This window comes from Chlorocebus sabaeus, chromosome 9 (assembly GCF_047675955.1).
Source record: "Chlorocebus sabaeus isolate Y175 chromosome 9, mChlSab1.0.hap1, whole genome shotgun sequence".
Lineage (NCBI taxonomy): Eukaryota > Metazoa > Chordata > Mammalia > Primates > Cercopithecidae > Chlorocebus > Chlorocebus sabaeus.
Genome location: NC_132912.1, coordinates 51,840,004 through 51,860,962, shown reverse-complemented (window position 1 = coordinate 51,860,962; position 20,959 = coordinate 51,840,004). Strand labels below are relative to the sequence as shown.

Here is a 20,959-nt window from a genome sequence, read left to right as displayed (position 1 = left end):
ATAGAGATACTGAATTGGAAAAGAGCTGGTAGAAGGGATTTAAGACTTGCTGTTAAATTATGTAGAGGTTTGAAATTATGTAGAGGTTTGTATAATGTAAGTGCTTGATAATTGACGGTTCATAAATGGAATTACAGATAAATGGGTTACAGATCCTCGGTGCCTCCACCTATCCATCCCCTACTCCAACTCCTGCCCATAAAGTTGCAGTATATAAAATAAAAGCAATTACTTGAGCTTAGAATGTAAAGAAAGATTTTAAACTGATGGTAGTTTTTTTAACCCATGAATTTGTAGTTCTCCAATTAAAATATTAGAAAGTAGTTTCTAATTTTTCTCTCAACTTTTATTATAGATAATTGGCCTTTTGAATGTTTTCACACCACAGAAATCCCTAGAAGAATTTCAAGATGTGTAAGTGTAATAATTAAAATTTTGTTAATACATTTTTCTTAGATTGCTGCTAGACACTTTAGCTGTTGTTCTCTTTTTTTCACTCATAAAGTTACATAGTCATGGAGCTCATGGATGCAAATCTTTGCCAAGTGATTCAGATGGAACTAGATCATGAAAGAATGTCCTACCTTCTCTATCAGATGCTGTGTGGAATCAAGCACCTTCACTCTGCTGGAATTATTCATCGGGTTAGTAGAAAAAACTATCATCGTACTCTTTGTTTTCTAACTGAGGTGAAATTCATGTAACAAAATTAACCATTCTAAAGTGGCATTTTTAGTACATTGACAGTGCTGTACAACTACCATCCATATTAAATTCTAAAATATTTTCATTACCCCCCAAAAAATCCCCATGTTTCTTAAGCAAAAAATCCCCATGTTTCTTACTTTGCCCTGGCATGATACCAGTCTGCTTTCTGTGCCTATAGATTTGCTTTTATGTTTCCATTTGTATGAAATATCATGTGATGTTTTCAAGATTTCTCCATGTTGTACCATGTATCAATAGTTCATTCCTTTTTATGACTGAATAATATTCTATATACCATATTTGGTTTATGCATTCATCCGTTGATGGACATTTGGGTTATTTCTACTTTTCAGCTATTATAGATAGTGCTATGAAAATTCTCTCACAAATATTTGTTTGAATATCTGTTTTCAGTCCTTTGGGATGTACCTGTGACTAGAAGTACTGGGTCATATGGTAATTCTGTAGTTAACTTTCTGAGGAACCATCAAACTGCACAGTAACTGCCCTATTTTACATTCCCACTAGCAGTGTATGCGGGTTCCAGTTTCCTCACATCCTTGTCAGTACTTGTTATCTGACTTTTTAAATTCTAGCCATCCTAATGGGTATGAAGTGGTGTTTCTTCTGATTTTACTTTACATCTCCCTAACAAATAATAATGTTGAGCATTTTTCGTGTGCTTGTGGCCATTTGTGTATCTTCTTTGGAGAAATGTGTATTCAAGCCCTTTGCTCATTTTTAAATTGTGTTGTCTTTTTGTTGTTGTTGTAGCATTTCTTTATGTATTTCATATATGAAATCATTATCAGGTATATAATTTGTAAATATTTTCTCCCATTCTGTAGGGTGTCTGTTCACTTTGCTGATGATTTCCTTTAATGCACAAAAGCTACAGTTTTAGTGAAATACAGTTGTTTCTTTCATCACTTGTGCTTTTGACATCATGTGTAAGAATCCATTGTCAAACCCATGGCCATGAAGATTTAGTCTAATGTTCTCTTCTAAGAGTTTTATAGTTTAAGCTGTCACATGTAGGTCTTTGATCTATTTTGAGTTAATTTTTTGTCTGGTGTGAGGTAAGGTTTCAACTTCATTCTTTTGTATGTAGCAATTTAGTTGTGCCAGCACTATTTGTTAGAGACTATTCTTTCGCCATTGAATGGTCTTGGCACCCCTGTCAAAAAACAGATGGTCATAGATACATGGTTTCATTTCTGGACTCTCAGTTCTGTTTCACATATTTCCTATGTGCCTGACCATATATTATACTAGTACCACATTATTTTGATCACTTTTAGCTTTGTAGTAACTTGAAATGGAGAAGTATGAATTCTCCAGCTTTATTCTTTTTCAATTTTGTTTTGGCTTTTGAGAGCCCTTTGTGATGCCATATGAATTTGAGTATTATTCTGTTTCTGCAGAAAGGGCAATCAGAACTCTAATTAGGATTTCATTGCATCTGTAGATTGCTTAGGTAGTTTTGCCGTCGTCAGGATATTTAGTCTTCCAATTCACTAACATAGGATATCTTACCATTTCCTTCCTTCCTTTCTTTTTTCTTTCTTTTCTCTCCTTCCCTCCCTTCCCCCCCTTCCCCTTCCTTCCTTTCTCCACCCTCTTCTCTCTTCCCTTCCCCTCCCTCTCCCCTCCCATTTGTCTTGTCTTGTCTTGTCTTCTTGATTCTCGGCTCACTGCAACCTCTACCTCCCAGGTTCAAGCAATTCTCCTTCCACAGCCTCTCAAGTAACTGGGATTACAGGGGCCCACCTCCACACCTGGCTAATATTTTGTATTTTTAGTAGAGACAGTTTCACCGTGTTGGTCAGGCTGGTCTCGAACTCCTGACCTCAAGTGATCTACCCACCTTGACCTCCCAAAGTGCTGGGATTACAGGTGTGAGCCACCCTACCGGGCCTCTTTTAGCACTTCAGATGTATCATCCGTTGCTGTTTGTTTTAGATCGTTTCCAATGATAAATCAGCTGTTAAGCTCATTGAGGATCTTTTATAAGTGACAAATGCACCTCTCTTGCTGCTCTCAGGATGCTTTTTGTCTTTGACTTTTAACAGTTTGATTGTAATGTGTCTTAGTGCAGATCTCTTTATGTTCATCCATCTTAGAATTCATTCAGTAGCTTGGATATGTAGATTCATGTCTTTTGATCAGGATGGAAGGAAGCTAAAAAGAAAAAATAGATTCATATCTTTCATCAAATTTAGCAAATTTTCAGTCATTATTTTTTCAAATATTTTTTCTGCTCCTTTTTCTCTTTCTTCTCCTTTTGGAACACCCATCATGCAAAGTTGGTATGTATGCTTGATGGTATGCCATATCTTGTTTTCCCCTCCACTTTAATGTTCTGTTCCAGGCAGCATTGGGCTATTTACTTGCCTTAACGATGTTTTCAAGGATTGCCTCTGTCTAGCCTAGGACCAGGGTCCCACACTGAAAATGTGGCTGCTTTCTTCAAAATCCTTGCCTAGTTAGTGAGGCAGGTAGAGCCAAAGACTAGTTAAAATGCTGGAAATATTTCCCAATGTTTTTTCCCCACCATTTTATTGTAGTAAATACATATAAAATGTGCCATTTTAACCATTAAATGCACAGTTCTGTGACATTAAATACATTCATAATGTGCAATCATCACCACCATCCATCTCCTGAATTCTTTTCATCTTGTGAAGCTGAAAGTCTACACCCACTAGACAACAATTCTCTGTTCTCCTCTCCCCGCAACCCCCGACAGCCATCATTCTATTTTCTGTCTGTATGATTTTGGCTACTATAAATACCTCATATAAGCAGAATCATGCAGTATTTGCCTCCTTGCAGCTGGCTTATTTCACTTAGCATAATGTGCTCAATATTTATCCATGTTGCAGCATATGTGAGAATTTTCTTCATTTTTAAGGCTGAATAATATTCCATTTATGTATATACCATACTTGCTTATCCATTCATCAGTGGCACTTGGGTTGGTTCTGCATTCAGCTGTTGTGAATAATGCTGCTATGAACAGAGTTGTCCAAATATTTCTTTGAGACCGTGCTTTCAGTTCATTTGGTCTATAGGCAGAAGTGGAATTGCTGGATCACATGGTCATTCTTTTTAACATTTTTAGAAACTGCCACACTGTTTTCCATGGCATCTCTACCATTTTACATTCCCACGAGTAGTACAGAAGGGTTTCAGTTATTCCTCATTCTTACCAACACTTTATTTTTTTCATAGTAACCGTCCTAATGGGTGTGAGGTGGTTTCCTGTTTTTAAGTTGCCTTTTTCTTGGTTCTGAGTTCACTTGATTGCCATAAACCTTTGAATAATTTCCAGAATTCTGAAAAAATTTATTCTGACACTTTGATGTTTTATGGTGCTTCTGTGGAGCTGTTTTGGCTGACATCACTGCCTCTCATCAAATTCTTAGGATCACTGTATTTCACTGATTTATATGGAGCAGTGTAAAGTTTGTTTTTGCTCTGAGGTGAAGCAGTATACAAAATAAGCTGCTATTATTACCAGTCATTCCAAATTGGAAATAGAATATTACCAAGTTACCAAAATTGAGTATTTGCCAGAATTGTTTTTTATATATATATTCAGAAATATTTCATATTTTTGTGTTCTGGGATTTTTAACTGCTTTTCTTGTGATATAATTTACATACCATACAATTTATTCATTTAATGTGTACAACTCAGTGTTTATTGTATTTGAAGATTGTGTGCTCATTACTTAACTTTAGAAAATTCCATTGCCCTAAAAGAAACTCCAAATCCACTCATCTTTATTTCCTATTCTTCTGTGTTCCTTTCACCTCTAGCCCTAAGCAAACACTAATCTACTTTCTGTCTTTGTATATTTGTCTATTCTGGACATTTCATATACATAGAATTATATGTGATATTTTATGCTTGGCTTATTTTACGTAGCATAATCTTTTCAAGATTCATTCATGTATTTATTGTGTGTCAGTTCTTCATGTTATTTTATTGACAGATATTTCACTGAATAGATTGTTTATCCATTTATCACTTGATTATAATTTGGGTTGTTACCACTGACTATTATGGGTAATGCTGACGGGAACATTTATGTAAAATTTTTTTGTGTTGGTATGTTTTGTATTTTAGTTAAATCTAGCTTATTCTTTGAAAAGTATTGAGAGGAATTTTTTTTTTTTTCCCTAAGAGACAGAATCTTACTCTGTCACTCAGGCTAGAATGCAGTGGTGTAATCATAGCTCACTGCAGCCTTGAACTCCTGGGTTCAGTAGGTTGAAAGGAATTTTTTTTTTTTTTTGAGACAGGGGCTCTCTCTATCACCCAGGCATGAATGCAGTAGCATGAACATGGCCCACTGCAGCCTTTACCTCCTGGGCTCAGTGATCATCCCACTTCAGCCTCCCAAGTAGCTGAGACTACAGGCATGTACCACCATGCCTGGCAAATTTTTATTTTTTGTGTTTTTGTAGAGATGGGGTCTTGCCATGTTGCCTAGGCTGGTCTTGTATTCCTGGCTTCAAGCAACCCACCTGCCTCAACCTCCCAAAGTGCTGGGATCCCAGGCATGAGCCATCATGCCCAGCCTGGAATTTTAAAAAATTATTTAATTCAGTGGAATTACATCTTCCTTCTGAGTCATCTGCGTCATTACATCTTCCTTCTGAGTCATCTGCGTCAAATAACCTCACTCATGTAATAAAATAAATACAGAGATAGTTTTCATAGTATAAGACAGTTGCGTCTTTGAGCTATTGAGGCTTGTTAAGTGAACAATCCTGTTACAGGCTTATCCTTAATTATCATTCTAAGTGAATTCCTTGTATATTACGTATACAGCTGCTGTAATCATTTGTCTAGTGCAGTATTTAAATAACATAATAAAAATCTCTTTAAATGGAAGAGTATTTTATCTTCCTGAGCCCCTACTCATACACTATGTGAAGTAGAGCAGACAAGTGAAACTTCTAGGTTTGGTTTGTTTGTTTCCTGAGTCCTTAGACTGGGGCAGTAATCCAACATTGTGGAAGTTCATTTGATTTTAGTAAGGCACACCCCTCCAAATAGAAAGGTTCCAGATTAACAAGGATAGCAGGTGGCTGGACCAGAAAAACAGACTAAATGGTAGAAGATAGAAAACAATGGAAACAACAAGAACCATAAAAAACAAACACAAAATTACAAAAGAACAATATTTATGGTAGTATGTTAATGGGATTAGTTCCTTAGTTTAAAAAAGTCAGATTTTGGCAGCACGCAAAGGCTCAACAACAACTGCATGTTTCCATAACACAAACATTTGTAGCTAACTTCAAAAGGCTGAAGGCAGAGAGGTTGGTAGACATATACCAGGAAAATGCAAACATCAAAACAAGGGTAACTCTATTTAATGAGATAAAGTTGAATATGGTAGGTTCAGAGAGGAAGCGTTCCTCTCTGGGAATAGTCTCACATTTTAAAGGTGAAAGATACTATCCAATTAAGATATACAATTATACATGAAGTAGAGTTGCTGTACAAAAAGCTTAAAGTGTAGAAAATAAAAGAATGGCATAAGCACAGCAGTATTGGGATAGTCTAACTCCCTTAGTGTCAGTACATAAAGTGGTAAAAATAAAGTGTATCTGTAGAAAATTTCTTAATGTGATAAAGTGGAGCTAATGAGACCTACTGTGGCCTGTTACCTATTGTGAAGAATCTCCCTTTATCTTAGCTTGAGCTCTTTGGGAAATCTAGAGTGGAGATACGCATTGAAGTTTTTTTGCAGCTGGTCTTGAGGCCACGATTGGTACTCATCTCTGCTCTACTACTTATTCTAGATTCACCTCTACCCTTGGCTAGTATTTCTGCTAGTCTGAGGTTACTTACTTGGTAAAATAACCTGGCCTTTCATCCCTTAGGTAGAGGTTCAGGGCAAGTCAGGATTACTACTCTGAGACCCAAGCTGATGAGGTCCCACCATCTAGATAGTTGCGGGTCACTTTGTCGGAAAGAGAAAGCCAAGTGATGTGCATGGCTCTTCTTTGCTTGGAAGTGACACACGTCACTTCTGCTTAGAGTACGTTGACAGAGCTAGCCATAGGACTTGCCTAATTTGTAAGGAAACTGGGAAATGTAGGGAGAGCAGACTTCAGAATAGTGGTGAGCCCCAGCCTCTGCCACAGTCTGTCCTTCTGGCTGGCAAACATTCCTTTGCTCCCTTTATTCCACACCCTCCTCAAGGGAAATAACCCAAAGTTCTGTTCTTATCAAATCCAGACATTGTTCGTCTTGGTCCAGAAACATAGTAACTGGAATGACCAAATTATATGGCCACCCCTATAACCACTGCTCCCCTGCCAAATACTGTAGATAGAGTGGTCAGACAGGGCCAGTGTTATCACAGTGAGCAATCCCATTTAGAAAACTGAAAAATGCAGTCATTGGTTAGTTGTAATTAAATTCTTCTGTACAGACATTGTGAATGTCCCTTGCCCTGGGTGTGGGGAATATTCCTCATCAGCCCTGACTGATCTCTGTGGTTCTCAAGTACCTGGCTCTACCCTGTGGAAGAGTCATCTTTTTTGCTATCCTCATGAATATATCTAAAGTGAGTACTGAAGAATGTATTTTCCTTGAGGGCTGCTCACCTTTCTCAGCCTGCTTCTTATCTATAAAAGATTGGGGCCCAAGGGTCATTTTAAGGCCACCCTTCTCAGCCTTGCCACTATTGACATTTTGGACCAAACAGTTCTTTCTTTTGATGGTGGAATATTTAGTAGCATTCCTGGGCTCTACCCACTAGATGCCAGTAGCACTACCCAGTTGTGACAATCAAAAATGTTTCTGACATTGCCAAATATTATTTTGGGGCAAAATTACTGTGAGTTGAAAACTCCTATTTGAAATATAGAAGGATCATAGACCTTTGGCGTTAGGTCTGACAGTTAGCTAACTCTTGCAGAAATTTAAGAGATTTCTTATCTTTCTGATTGTAGTTCTTTTCAAAGCATCTTTTTTAACTCATGGGTCCTGTATTCTTGGACTTAATTGAGGCTGTCTTCAGTCTTCCTGTAAGCGTTCAAGCTTCTGTTGGCAGACTGAGGCAATTTTATCAATTGAAGGATTTTACAGGACTTTTTTCCTGAAAGGGTTTCAGAATTATTATGTGAAAATGATGCATAGAAACCAATCCAAGATATCAGTGGCTTAAAGCAATATTTATTGTTTACTTGAGTCTGCAGGGTTGGCTGTGTGACACTGCTCCAAACCATGGATCAAGTTCAGGCTTGTCCCATGTTCAGGTTTCAGCATCTAGACTGAAGCATCCACCAGAGACATCCTTTTCTCATGGTGAAAGGTAGAAGAGCAAGAGCTATGCTGAATCAAACACATTCCCCCATATTTCATTGCCCAAATTAAGACAAGTGACTGAACCTGTCAGCAGGGTGAGGACACAGTCTGGTGTGGGCAGGAATATTTGCAGAACAATCTACCATACCTTCTTTCAGGGGTCTGGTAGCATTTAGCTTTTTCAAAATGGCAAGACCCTGAAATTCTAGGCTCTGTTCCCTTTTATTTCTGCTTTAAAATGTGGCTACTTCTTTTAAATGCAGCCAGTAGCTACCAACACAAACTACTGAAGTTTTGCTGTCCAGTCTCTTCTAGAGCAGGGTTCAACAAACTTTTTCTGTCAAAGCCTTGTAGTAAATATTTTAGGCTTTGTGGATAATAGTCTGTGTCACAGCTACAAGACTCTGCCATCGTGATACAAAAGCAGCATAGGTGATATGTGCTTGAATGAGCATGACTGTGCTTCAGCATCAACACTTTCTTTACAAAGCATACAGGCCTTAATCTGCCAGCCCCTGTGCTAGAGCTTTCAGGTTCATTGTACAAGTGGCTGGGTGCAGGTGACAGCTTCATGAAGTGTTTTACTACTACATAACCTAGATCACCTTTCCAACCTTTGATGTGAGTTTCCCTGCTGCTCAATTGCTAAGCTGGGATCTTATGTTTTTATAATAGTTAACACCCCACTTCTGATACCAGTTTCAGTGTTAGAATAGACTCAGCTGTACCGAAGTAACAGATAAACCCTTAATTCTCAGTGGCTTAGCACGACTCAGGCTTATTTCCTTTGCTGAATGTGTGGTGCAGCTCATGGTGGGTTTGTGGACTGTACATTTACATAAATGATCAGCAACCCAGGCTGCTAGAGAATCCTCTGGAACGTTCCTAATCACCAAAGCAGGTCGGGACACCACAGGAAGTTGTGCACTGGCCCTTCTCTTCTTTACTTCCCCTCACATCCCATGAATTAGAGCTACCCATGTGCCCTTGCCTAACTGAGGAAGCTAGAAAAATTGGGGGAAGAAGACAGAATGTTGGGTTAGTTCCACTGCCTACATAAATTCTAAGTTACTATTCTTAGATATAGTTAGTGTAATTAACAGCTGTAAGGTACATAATGATATATATGGATGAATTTCAGTTAATATTCTTTGAGGCTTTTTTTGACAATTTTTTTGCTTAACAAAAATACCTGTTTTTAAAAATTGTTACTTTGCTTTTAATTTTTTCACAATAAAGTACTTAAAATTGGAATGTTATTTCTAAATTGGAATCTGCTAGTATAAAGAGCCAGTAACCTTCAACCATCACACTAAACATTGAAGTAGTATCAAAGCTTGTAATATTTATTCTTGAACATGCAGTGTTTCTTTGCTGAGGTACTGTATTTTAGAAGTATTAGCAACATTATACTTACAGAATACCAATAATGAAAAAGTTTTTCTTCTGTTTCATTAAGACTTTTGAATTGTTGGTATATTTAATTTAATAAAACCACTAGATTACATATCTTCTAAACCCATCCATGATTGCCTGTCGAAATATGTTAAAGACAACGTGCTTTTCTGTATGTTAACATTACAAAAGTAATAGTTGTCTTTCAAGCAGGCTGTTTTCCTTTTTTGTATTAATCAGTGATATTTAATATGTATACTGCATGTCAGTACAGGTAATACAGTGCATTTGTGTTGTGGATTTATGCTTTCTTACTTTTTTGGTCCTTTGGCTTGTAATAGTATTCATCAAGGCTAACAGGCATAGTATATTGAACATGAAGCCGTGAGTGTTTATGCTGCTACCTGACTTTTGATGGGCACAGCACAGAATATGTTAAAGTAGGGGCCAGGTGAAAAATTCTGAATTATTCAGTAGTATCTATAGCAAGTAATTTTATAGATTAGTGGCACCAAGACAATGGTGTCCTACTTCTACAAACAGATAAAAATTTTATAGCAAATTTGTGTGACTCCAGGTGGGAAATCAGGGATGGAAAAATGGATAATGACTATTCTGGTACTTTGGAACTGGGTATCTGCCAATCTAAAAGATCAAATAACATTTGCTATTGAATGACAGGATGGCTCATTGTTGACTTATAACATCTGTATAAAACTTATTGTGACTTTAAAATGAGATTTTAAAAATATTGGTACTGTGTTATGCAAATGAATATAAGTGCTAACTTATCACTCTTTTACTATAGTATTTTTTTATGTGAGCTTTCCAATGTCTTTTCAAATCCCTTTTACTCTATTTAACCGAAAATGTCTAGCTAATCATAATTTCTAGCAATTAAAACATTACTAACTTCTCTAATAACTGTATGTATTCATAAATTTTAAATCCCATAAAGCTGACTTCTTAGGTTTGCCTTGTAATGATGAATCAGTGCAGTAATATTACAGTGAGAAAAATGAACAGTTAACATGAATGTTTTGCAAGGGATAGTATAACTTTATTGTGAACTGTAGGATTTTCATATATATCATGGCAGTCATTTTTTAATTTTAATTTTCTGAAGGACTTAAAGCCCAGTAATATAGTAGTAAAATCTGACTGCACTTTGAAGATTCTTGACTTCGGTCTGGCCAGGACTGCAGGAACGAGTTTTATGATGACGCCTTACGTAGTGACTCGCTACTACAGAGCACCCGAGGTCATCCTTGGCATGGGCTACAAGGAAAACGGTCAGCACACACATTTATTTGAAATATTTTTCTGATTTAGCTTTTTTCTTTATTCATTAGAATTTTTATGTAAGTACTTAAGCTGAAGAATATTGAATTAAGTATGTACCGTTGTTTGAAATGTCTATCAAAAGTTTGTAGGTAACTATAAATTTTGTCATAAATGTTTGGAAAAACTTGGGGCCCTTATTTGTTTGAATACAGATACATACCATCAGTACTACCATTGGATAAAGAATTTGTTGCCATGGCCCTGAGACAGAATTTATACTCTTTGCTTGCCTATAACTTGAAAGTGAACATTTCTAACATGGTCTCAGGGATGTATAGAGTGTACTGACGGTTTATTATTAGTGTACATCAGTGATATTTGCCCGTATTTCCAACCCCATGAAACTAAAGATCATAGCGGTAGCACTCATCATAACCTTTAAGAGGTACATTAAGGCCTCTGCAAAGCTGCTGGATAATTAAGGTGACCTCTTGAAGGAAGCAGTAAAGTTTCATTAAAACCTTATGTCCGGCCTTAAGGAAATGACTTTTAGTATTTTGTGTGGGTATATCCGATTGTATCAATTGACCTAAGAATCAGTGTTGAACAAAATTATCTGGCATGTAGATCATGAATTTAAACATTTTTTATGGATATACCTACTTATATTTAATTTAGGAAGAAATTTTGAGTCTTAGAAATTTAGGAGATGAATAAATCTGCTAATAACCATGGGATTTTATGGAAATAAACCATCATTTTAAAAAATGTGGTGACTTCATCCAAAGTACTACCTAGAATAAAACCTAGACATTTTTTCTGGCAAGGAATCTGGAGTAGCAGTTCATTTTTAATCAGGAAATTGTAATAAGTCAACTTTTAAGATTTTTTTAAATAAAATATACGATTAAGCTGAGCTTGATTTTCTGAACTGATTAAAAACAAATACTTTAAACATTTGCTATTAATTTTTTATACTTAAGTAAATATGCTGTTCTTTTTACTTACTACCTGAAATTTGAAGGGTTTTTTTTTTTTTTTTGAGAATTGATAACTTCAAGTGACCCACCAGCACAAAGATTGCTTTTGTATTTGCTGTGATTGTCATAGATATGGTCATAGATAATGGTGTTATGTGTCAGTGTCCTATAAATATGATCTTAGGATAGCTCCCTGCCAGAAATTAGCACTAAGAAAAACTGTCATATAAGAATTGAGGCTGGGTATGGTCGCTTACACCTGTAATCCTAGCACTTTGGGAGGCCGAGTCTTATGGATCACTCGAGGCCAGGAGTTCGAGACCAGCTTGGGCAACATGGCAAAACCCTGTCTCTACTGAAAGTACAGAAATTACTCAGGTGTGGTGGTGTGCACCTGTAGTCCCAGCTATTCCAGAGGTGAGGCATGAGAATCACTTGAACCCGGGAGGTGGAGGTTACAGTAAGCCGAGATTGCACCACTGTATTCCAGCCTGGGCGACAAAGTGAGACTGTCTCAAAAAAACAAAAAATAAAAAAAGAACTGACATGTGGTTCCTCTCTTAGTTAAAAATTATGTAGATCACTTTCTTGCCTTCCCACTCCCACCCTAGGAAATGGAGTCAAATGTAATGCTTAATGACTATAACTACATTAGCCAGCAAGGTTAAACATAAGTACTTCCTCCTTTTAATGATACCTCACACTCATTTTATTTATTATTATTATTTTTATTTTTATTTTTTGAGATGGAGTCTCGCTCTGTCGCCCAGGCTAGAGTGCAGTCGTGCCATCTTGGTTCACTGCAGCCTCCACTCCCGGCTTCAAGCCATTCTCCTATCTCAGCCTACTGAGTAGCTGGGATTACAGGCACGTGCCACCACGCCTGGCTAATTTTTGTATTTTTCATAGAGACAGGGTCTCATTAGGTTTGCCAGGCTGGTCTCAAACTCCTGACCTTAGGTGATCCACCTGCCTTGGCCTCCCAAAGTGCTGGGATTACAGGAGCTTGAGCCACCACGCCCAGCCTCCCACCCATTTTAACAACTTTGCTTTATGTGCCTTTTATTGCAGTCTACTCAGAGCATTTTGGAAAGCAGTGTAATCAATGTATTTTTAACTGCTTAATAGACTAAGCAGTTAGCTTAAAACTAGAGTTGTGCCTGTAATCCCAGCACTTTGGGAGGCCGAGACGGGCGGATCACGAGGTCAGGAGATCGAGACCATCCTGGCTAACACGGTGAAACCCCGTCTCTACTAAAAAACACACAAAACCAGCCGGGCGAGGTGGCGGGCGCCTGTAGTCCCATCTACTCGGGAGGCTGAGGCAGGAGAATGGCGTAAACCTGGGAGGCGGAGCTTGCAGTGAGCTGAGATCCGGCCACTGCACTCCAGCCTGGGCAACAGAGCCAGACTCCGTCTCCAAAAAAAAAAAAAACTAGAGTTGTGCATGAATCAGACTTACGTTCCTAGTCTTCACTGGCCCAGATAATATCTTCTCTCATGCTTGCAGCTTTCAAAATACTTTTGTTTAAAAATAGGCTTTTCTGGAAGTTACCAACATAAGTTGTATGCTGGATATTTAAAGTTTAACATTCTCTTTAAAATCTGTAGAGAAGATTTATTCTAACAGATTTTTGTCAAAAAGGAAAACCTTAGAAAAAATTTTTCTCTGAGGCACTAATTTATAAATATTAACTTTTTTTTCTAAAACCTTATCCTTGAAAGCTGAACCATGACATAAATATAAAAATGTTAATTCATTTTAATATGAAATTTTAGGGAAACTTTAGTTCCACAGTATTTCCAAAAGTAATTCCCAGTTTAGCTCCTAAGATTCTTCAGTGAACTGGCAGCCTTTTAGTAAGAATGTACTGTATTAGAAAGTACAGGCTTTAATTTTCTAAGTCCTTTAACATGAGTAAAGGGCACGTCTCTTTCTGACATCTATTTGTGCTGTTTTCCTCTTGTCATTTTAAAGAATTTGGACCTTCAGATGTCACAACCAAATGCAAGTTTCTAAGGCTTTTCCTTCTAAATTGCTCATTCTTCCCTCTTTTCCTATTAAACTGCAAGCACTTACTCTCTCCTTTTTGTGTGATAGTCAAACCCAAAGTCATAAAATGCCACGGTATACTGTCAGTTTCCCTAAGTAGGTGGAGATTCCCAATTGTCTGTTTCTGTGTCTAGCAGATTCTTGTCAACATTGATTGGGATTCCCATTTACAGTTGTCAAGGGTCATCAGTAAGTCTTGCAGGAGACCCTAGATAGTCAGTTCGTGGGAACTGTCATACTGTGTCTAGCCAAAACTAACTTCTTAAATCAAAAGCAGTTTGGTTTTATGGGTTTAAAAAACTTCAGTTAGGAACCATGAAATACGTTTCTCACAGTTTTCCTTGATTAGTTGTTAATTCTCTGTGTGCTTGTTCCTTTTGGGATAGTAGGGTAAATGTGGCATCATGTTGCCAAGAAAACAAATGGACTTTTAATTCAGAACAAGCATACCACTTCTCAATTAAATATATTTGGGAAATCCAGTTTAAAAATTCTAAAGAGCTTTAGATTAACTTTTTTATTGTAATTATTCATAGAGATTATTTGTTAAATATTTGAATATGCTGAATTATTTTCTCATGCTTTTTTCTTTTATTTAACTTAGAGAGTATAATGCACAGTTGAACTTCTAAATAGTATAGTATAAAGATTTTATTTTTATAATTTTACTATCTCATGTACATTTTTATTTACAAAGTTCGTGTTTGGTTCTGTTTCATATTTTATAAACAAGTTCTCAGGGACAAAACATGCAGGGTTTTTCTATTTATGCAATTTCTGTGCGTAGCTCTCACTTTGAAATTAGATATGTAGTTAAAATGCCACACTTTACATTTTCTTTTGTGAACCAAAGACTTTCAAAAAATAATTTGTGTTTTAAATTATTCCATGAGCTAAAGTTACGATCACTTTTTTCTTTTTGTGATGTTTTGCAGTTTTTATATAATGCAGTCATATTATGCTTCTTTGATTTTAATGACCTTTTGCTTTGCTTTTCCTTCTTTTGTGCTGCAAACATATAGTGGATTTATGGTCTGTGGGGTGCATTATGGGAGAAATGGTTTGCCACAAAATCCTCTTTCCAGGAAGGGACTGTATCCTTGTGCTGCTGCAGCAGTTAATTAGTTAGGCGATGAACTTCTTTATGTTCTCTAATGAAAATGAATATGCTACATTTATACAGATGGGATTTTAAACAGGCATAAAGTTTGTGGCTATTAGAGTTCAAAAATTGTTGAGATAAGCTGAAATATTTGTAGGCTGCATCTGGCAGTAGGACATACAGTCTCTGCTGGTAGTCAGAGCACATTCACTGTCACTCATTTTTATTTTATACTGCTTTTTATAATTTTAAAGTATACATGGTGTGTGTGATTTTCTTTATTTTTTTTTTATTTTAACCAGAATCTTTATGTTAATGTCATTGCATTTTGTTTTCAGTTGACATTTGGTCAGTTGGGTGCATCATGGGAGAAATGATCAAAGGTGGTGTTTTGTTCCCAGGTACAGATCGTATCCTTATCTTTGGCCTAAAATGTAGCTTCTAAAGGTCAAAATGTATGATAGCACTTCAGTTTGGTCAGGTGTAATGTATTTTGTCTCTTCCTAATATATTGTTAAATTACTCTTAAAATACCACCTACTATTTGACATAGACTTTTCTTTCCCTCATTTGTTGTTTCATATGTTAGTTCAGAACCCTGCTCAGTTGTAATTATGCATAATTACTTGCTGGCTTTGAGTTGATTTATTTAACCTAAATCAAAAGTCATGGCTTGCATTAAAAATTTCTAATAATTATACACTTAAGTCTAGGAATATGTACAACTTAATATGAATTTTGGAGCTGTCTGTTGCTTCTGGCCATCCTTTTGTTTTGTCCCCCACCTCCTTTTTGTTAATGTTCTATGTGGTTTATGTCTTTTGATTGTTGTCTCATTACTCACACAACATACCCTTTCATCTGAGAATTTCAGCAGTAGTAGTTTTATATGGTGACGATAGCTTTGGATTCATGCTTTTTGTCCATCCCACTACTTTTAATATTTATATTAACAGTGATTTGTTATGTGTTTATCAGCTAGTAACATTTAGAATTGTTTCAGGAGGAAGAATGGAAAAAGCCATATTCACAAGATTACGATAAGTGAGTTTTAGGCCTTGGCCTTCAGGTTCCTGGAGTGTAAAGACTAGAGGAAAGGAGACTTAAGAAATCCCAACCTTACAACTTACCAAAAAACTATCTTTTTTATAGGCATCGGAGCTTTAGAAAAATTTTTTAAACATAAACTGAACAAAGAATGGCAAAAGATAATGCCGCTTTTATAGAAGCCTTTCTTTTTATTGCAACTGGTTATTTTCTGTTAGTGTAGAAAACTCAGTAAAACAGGATGTGTTCTAGAAATATTGTCTAGGAGATACAATCATGTTTTCTGATAAACTGACAGAAAAGGAAACATTTTGTGTATTATTATAGCATTGTGTGCAGTTTGCAGTTAGAGCCACTGTGGATAGTAATTGTCATTATTCTTAGTTACTTATAATTTTGTTTAGAATTTGTGAGTTTAAGCTTCCATTTTAAGGTAAAATCAGTTAGTATGAACACACACAATAAATAAGATTAACAAAGCTTATTTATTGATCATTTTTGTCCATCTACAATCATTGCCTTTTGCAAGGTGCTTGTGAGATATAAAATTTGTAACTGCCACATCCTTTCTTAGGATTTTTAAAATTTCTATTTTCTTATAACATGAGTATGACTAATGTGTTGAACATTAGTTATGGAGTATTTTTCTTAGCTACTTGATATTAGATATTGATCAGTGGAATAAAGTTATTGAACAGCTTGGAACACCATGTCCTGAATTCATGAAGAAACTGCAACCAACAGTAAGGACTTATGTTGAAAACAGACCTAAATATGCTGGATATAGCTTTGAGAAACTCTTCCCTGATGTACTTTTCCCAGCTGACTCGGAACACAACAAACTTAAAGGTACTTTTTACAAATATATACATTTAATCCCATTTGGGGTGTGTGTGTATGTGTTTGTGTGTTTATATATATTCATATTCTTATGGGACATAACCCAAGGTTTTCTCTGGATGGTGGGGAAAAAAATGAGGTTTTTTTTTCTTTAATTTTATATATTTTAATCATATGTATAAAATAATTTTACAGTAATATTTTTAAAACTTATGCTTTTAAAATAAAAAATAATCTCAAATTGCTGAAAGTTATTAATAATTTGAGAACCTTTACAAATATATGTGCATTAACATCATTATGTTTGCAGCCAGTCAGGCAAGGGATTTGTTATCCAAAATGCTGGTAATAGATGCATCTAAAAGGATCTCTGTAGATGAAGCTCTCCAACACCCGTACATCAATGTCTGGTATGATCCTTCTGAAGCAGAAGCTGTAAGTTATTTTCTTAATGTTTACAGAACATACTGCATTCTTAGAGTTAGAATTACAGTTAGGTTTGGAGGAGACCTTTTAATTTTAAATAAAAATGTAGATACATGATGATGATGTTTTTCTGTTTCTTCGTGAAAACTACGTCAAATAAACTAATGACCATATTTGTGCCCCTCCTACACAAAATAAAGTCACCTCCCACTATTTTTTGCAATCTTGCCTGGATACCCTAACCAGAGAACTAGGATGTTGAATGCTCTGAGGGAACATCCTAACTCAGTTATAAAAGAAATTACTATATCCAAAGGAAAACAGACTTCTATGATCTATGATATAAATAAAATGTGGCAATTTCAAGAGCTGGAAGAAAAGAAAAAGACAGTTAAACATTTTTTTTCCTGCAATGAAGGAGTCTTCCTATTCTGTCTATATAAGAAAGTTGATGATTGATTAGTCTTGATCTAATGATACATTTTTATAAGTCATCTGTCTGGCTAATATTTCAAATAACTACAAAGAGTTAAAATACTCCCAGCATACTGACTCGATTATTATTGCCTTGTGTTTTTCAGCCACCACCAAAGATCCCTGACAAGCAGTTAGATGAAAGGGAACACACAATAGAAGAGTGGAAAGGTACATTCATCAGATTCTTAGAGGGAAAACTGCGAAGGAGCTTCTGGTTTTTATATGGTGATTTATTGTCATGTTAGAGAAATTTGTGACATTTTCTGTGCATAACTGAAATTTGTTAATATTAATTAATATTTTTACATTAGTGGACAGTAAGTCTGCTTCCTTCCTTAAGTTCCCGTTTCCCACCCCAGACACAGACACATTAGTGCTCTTTCTCATGTTTTTCTATGGTGTGTGAACATACAAATGTGTTTAGTGTCTCCCACCTCTCTTCTTCCACCCTTTTAAAATCACGTATGGTTGTGTACGGTGTATGCTATATGTACTTGCTTTGTTGATATAATCAGATATCTGGAAGGTTATTCTCTTTTGGTTCACATATATGCCTCTCTTGCTTTAATAACTGATTAGTGTTCTGCTGTATGAATGTGTCACACTGTATATCCATCTCCCTCTTGATGACCATTTAAATTGTGTCCAGTCTGTTGCTGTTAGAAACAACTCTACAGTATTCATGTTCACATATGAGAACATATCTGGAAGAAAAATCCTAGAAGGAGATGTGCTGAGCCAAAGGATATTTTTCAGTTATTTCCGAATTATTCTCCAAAGAAATTGTAGTAGTGTACACTTCCATCCATATTATATAGGAGTCTCTCTTTACCCTCACCCTTGCCAACAGAATGAGTTAATTTTTAATATTTGTAAATCTAATATAGTAGTTGTATTCTATTTTATGAATGTGGCTGAAATTAATCATGCTTTGATAGTCATGGAAGTGTTCAAAATATTTCTTCGAAACGTCCCCTGGGACATGTGGGCCAGGTAATGTTTAGGTCCCATTTACTTCCATTTGTGTTGTTGTCCTTCAGTGTTTTGACCACTTTTGTAACTGTGTGACTTTGAGTAAATCACTCCCCCTTCATCCCACCCTCCTACACTGCCCCCTGCATTTTACCTCATCTTAAAATAGAGGCAGAAGACCTGTTATTAAGAGTTGTCTTTAAATCCTGGGAAGCCAAAGTGGACTGGGGAGGTATAAACATGAATAAGTAACCCATCTATAAATGTGTTTTGCTAAGGATGAATTTGATTCTTTCTTCTTAGAAATTGAAGAGATTTAGAGATTGATTTTCTGTGAACTTTGGGAAACCCATGGTTAGCAGAGCCCATGATAAAGTTAAAAAAATGACAAAACAATAAAATTGGATAGAGTCTGCTGCATTTGAATATGTAATATGCATTTGAATATGTTATACAGATATAGCTCTGTACTGAATATGTATGAAAGCATTAACCTGATATTTTTACATCCTACTAATTTACAATAGACCATGAAGTATTTTATAGAATCTTGTTTTTTTGTTTTGTTTTGTTTTGTTTTGAGACAAGGTCTCACTGTGTCACCTAGGCTAGAGTGCAGTGGTATGATCATGGCTCACTGCAGCATCAAAACTCCTGAGCTCAAGTGATCCTGCTGCCTCAGCCTCCCCAGTAGCTGGGATCACAGGTGTGATCCACCACACTTGGCTAATTTTTTTTTTTTTTTTTTTTTTTGAGACAGGGTCTCACTATGTTGCCCAGGCTGGTCTCAACCTCCTGGGCTTAAGTGATCCTCCTGCCCTGCCTCAGCCTCCCAAAGGGCTGGGATTATAAGTCTTAAGCCACTGCACCTAGCCTAATTTTTTTTTTTTTTTAATTTTTGTAGAGATGGGGTCTCACTCTGTTGTTCAGGTTGGTCATAGACTCTAATAGGCCAGCAGTTGTAAGGCACACCATTATGTGCCACAAAGAAAAAAAGTCAGTTGTCCAGCACCATTGACTGTAAGATGGAGTCAGTTTCGGAGTTTAAACGGAAAAAAAGTACATCTTAAAATCAGTGAGATACAGTGTTTTCATTTGTATAAGAATATATTTGGGGGTTTTGATTGCTTTAAAAACATTTACCTTTATTCTGTATCTCTTACTCCTAGCCCCAGGTGCATGAGACTGCCTTTTTCAAGATCTACTTAAGAGTTTTAGCTCATAGCAGAAAGAAAAATTAATTGCCAAAGCCATTAATTACAGATGGCTTTGCCTAGTTAGTACTCCTAATTAGTGTCGGTTCTTCTGCCTTAATCTCTTTGTGCTTTTTCCCAGAGGAGTGCTATTTTCTCTCTTTAAAAATCCTCATATTGCAAATGTTTATCATTCCTTTTTGTTTCTTTGAAAAAAACCATCTCTTATTCTCTCCTTTATCAGTGCTTTCTATTTTTCTCCTTCCAAGCCTTAAGTTACTGTAACAAACAAACTTATCTCCAGTTGTTGTTCATTCCAACATATTCTCTTGTTTTACCTTATTACCAATATGAATGTCATACTCTGTAATCAGGGATTCTTTGTCAGAATTTTCTTCTTCAGGAATTAACACAGACTCCTTGAAATTCGATGCAATATTTGTTTGTATATTTTTCTCAGAAGAAGGTTTTACAGTTCTCAGAAGATTCCATGACCCAAAGAAGATGATAAATAGTGGTGATGATGTGGCATCCACCATTAAGATTACGTGTGGTGTGCCTTGTGAGTCTGTGCCTTAAGTAGACATTAAGAACCTTAAGAAGGTTTTTTGTTTGTTTGTTTTTGCTTTTTTGTTGTTGTTGGGATGGAACCTTACTCCATTGCCCAGGCTGGAGTGCAGTGGCACAATCTCAGCTCATTGTAGCCTCTGCCTCCCAGGTTCAAGCAATTCTCCTGTCTCAGCCTCCCGAGTAGCTGGGACTGCAGGCGTCTGCCCCCACGCCTGGCTAATTTTTGTATTTTTAGTAGAGATGGGGTTCCACCGTGTTGGTCAGGCTTGTCTCAAACTCCTGACTTCAGGTGATCCACCCGCCCTGGCCTCCCAAAGTGCTGGGATTACAGGCATGAACCACCACTCCTGGCCGAAGGTTCTTAAGTAGACATTCAGACTCACAAGGCACATCACAGTTAACATCAGAATCACTTCTGATGATAATATAAGTGAAGAATGTAAGACAGGAGGCGCATATATTGATACCAGCAGAGCAGCTCCCAGTGTCTCTCTTCAGTTGCAACAGTTGTCGCAGTGGTCTGCTTGCTGTCCAGAAGCCTGATAAGAGAAAAAGATAGCTTCCCATGGAGAAATGT

General features: G+C 36.5%; 1 protein-coding gene across 15 annotated transcripts in view; it reads left to right on the top strand.

Annotated features, from left to right (window-relative positions):
• Nucleotides 1-20,959, top strand: part of MAPK8 (mitogen-activated protein kinase 8) — a 130,443-nt gene that overhangs the window by 104,221 nt on the left and 5,263 nt on the right. For 8 of the 15 annotated variants that reach the window (XM_007962626.3, XM_038008923.2, XM_038008921.2 and 5 more), the window contains 7 exons: nucleotides 356-414; nucleotides 506-644; nucleotides 10,565-10,730; nucleotides 14,778-14,849; nucleotides 16,571-16,753; nucleotides 17,055-17,179; nucleotides 17,752-17,815. In XM_007962626.3, the coding sequence (XP_007960817.1) occupies nucleotides 356-414; nucleotides 506-644; nucleotides 10,565-10,730; nucleotides 14,778-14,849; nucleotides 16,571-16,753; nucleotides 17,055-17,179; nucleotides 17,752-17,815 (808 nt within the window). Of the gene's footprint in view, nucleotides 1-355; nucleotides 415-505; nucleotides 645-10,564; nucleotides 10,731-14,777; nucleotides 14,850-15,195; nucleotides 15,268-16,570; nucleotides 16,754-17,054; nucleotides 17,180-17,751; nucleotides 17,816-20,959 lie in introns of all 15 variants that reach the window. The other 7 variants (XM_007962627.3, XM_038008920.2, XM_038008918.2 and 4 more) reach the window with 1 other exon arrangement.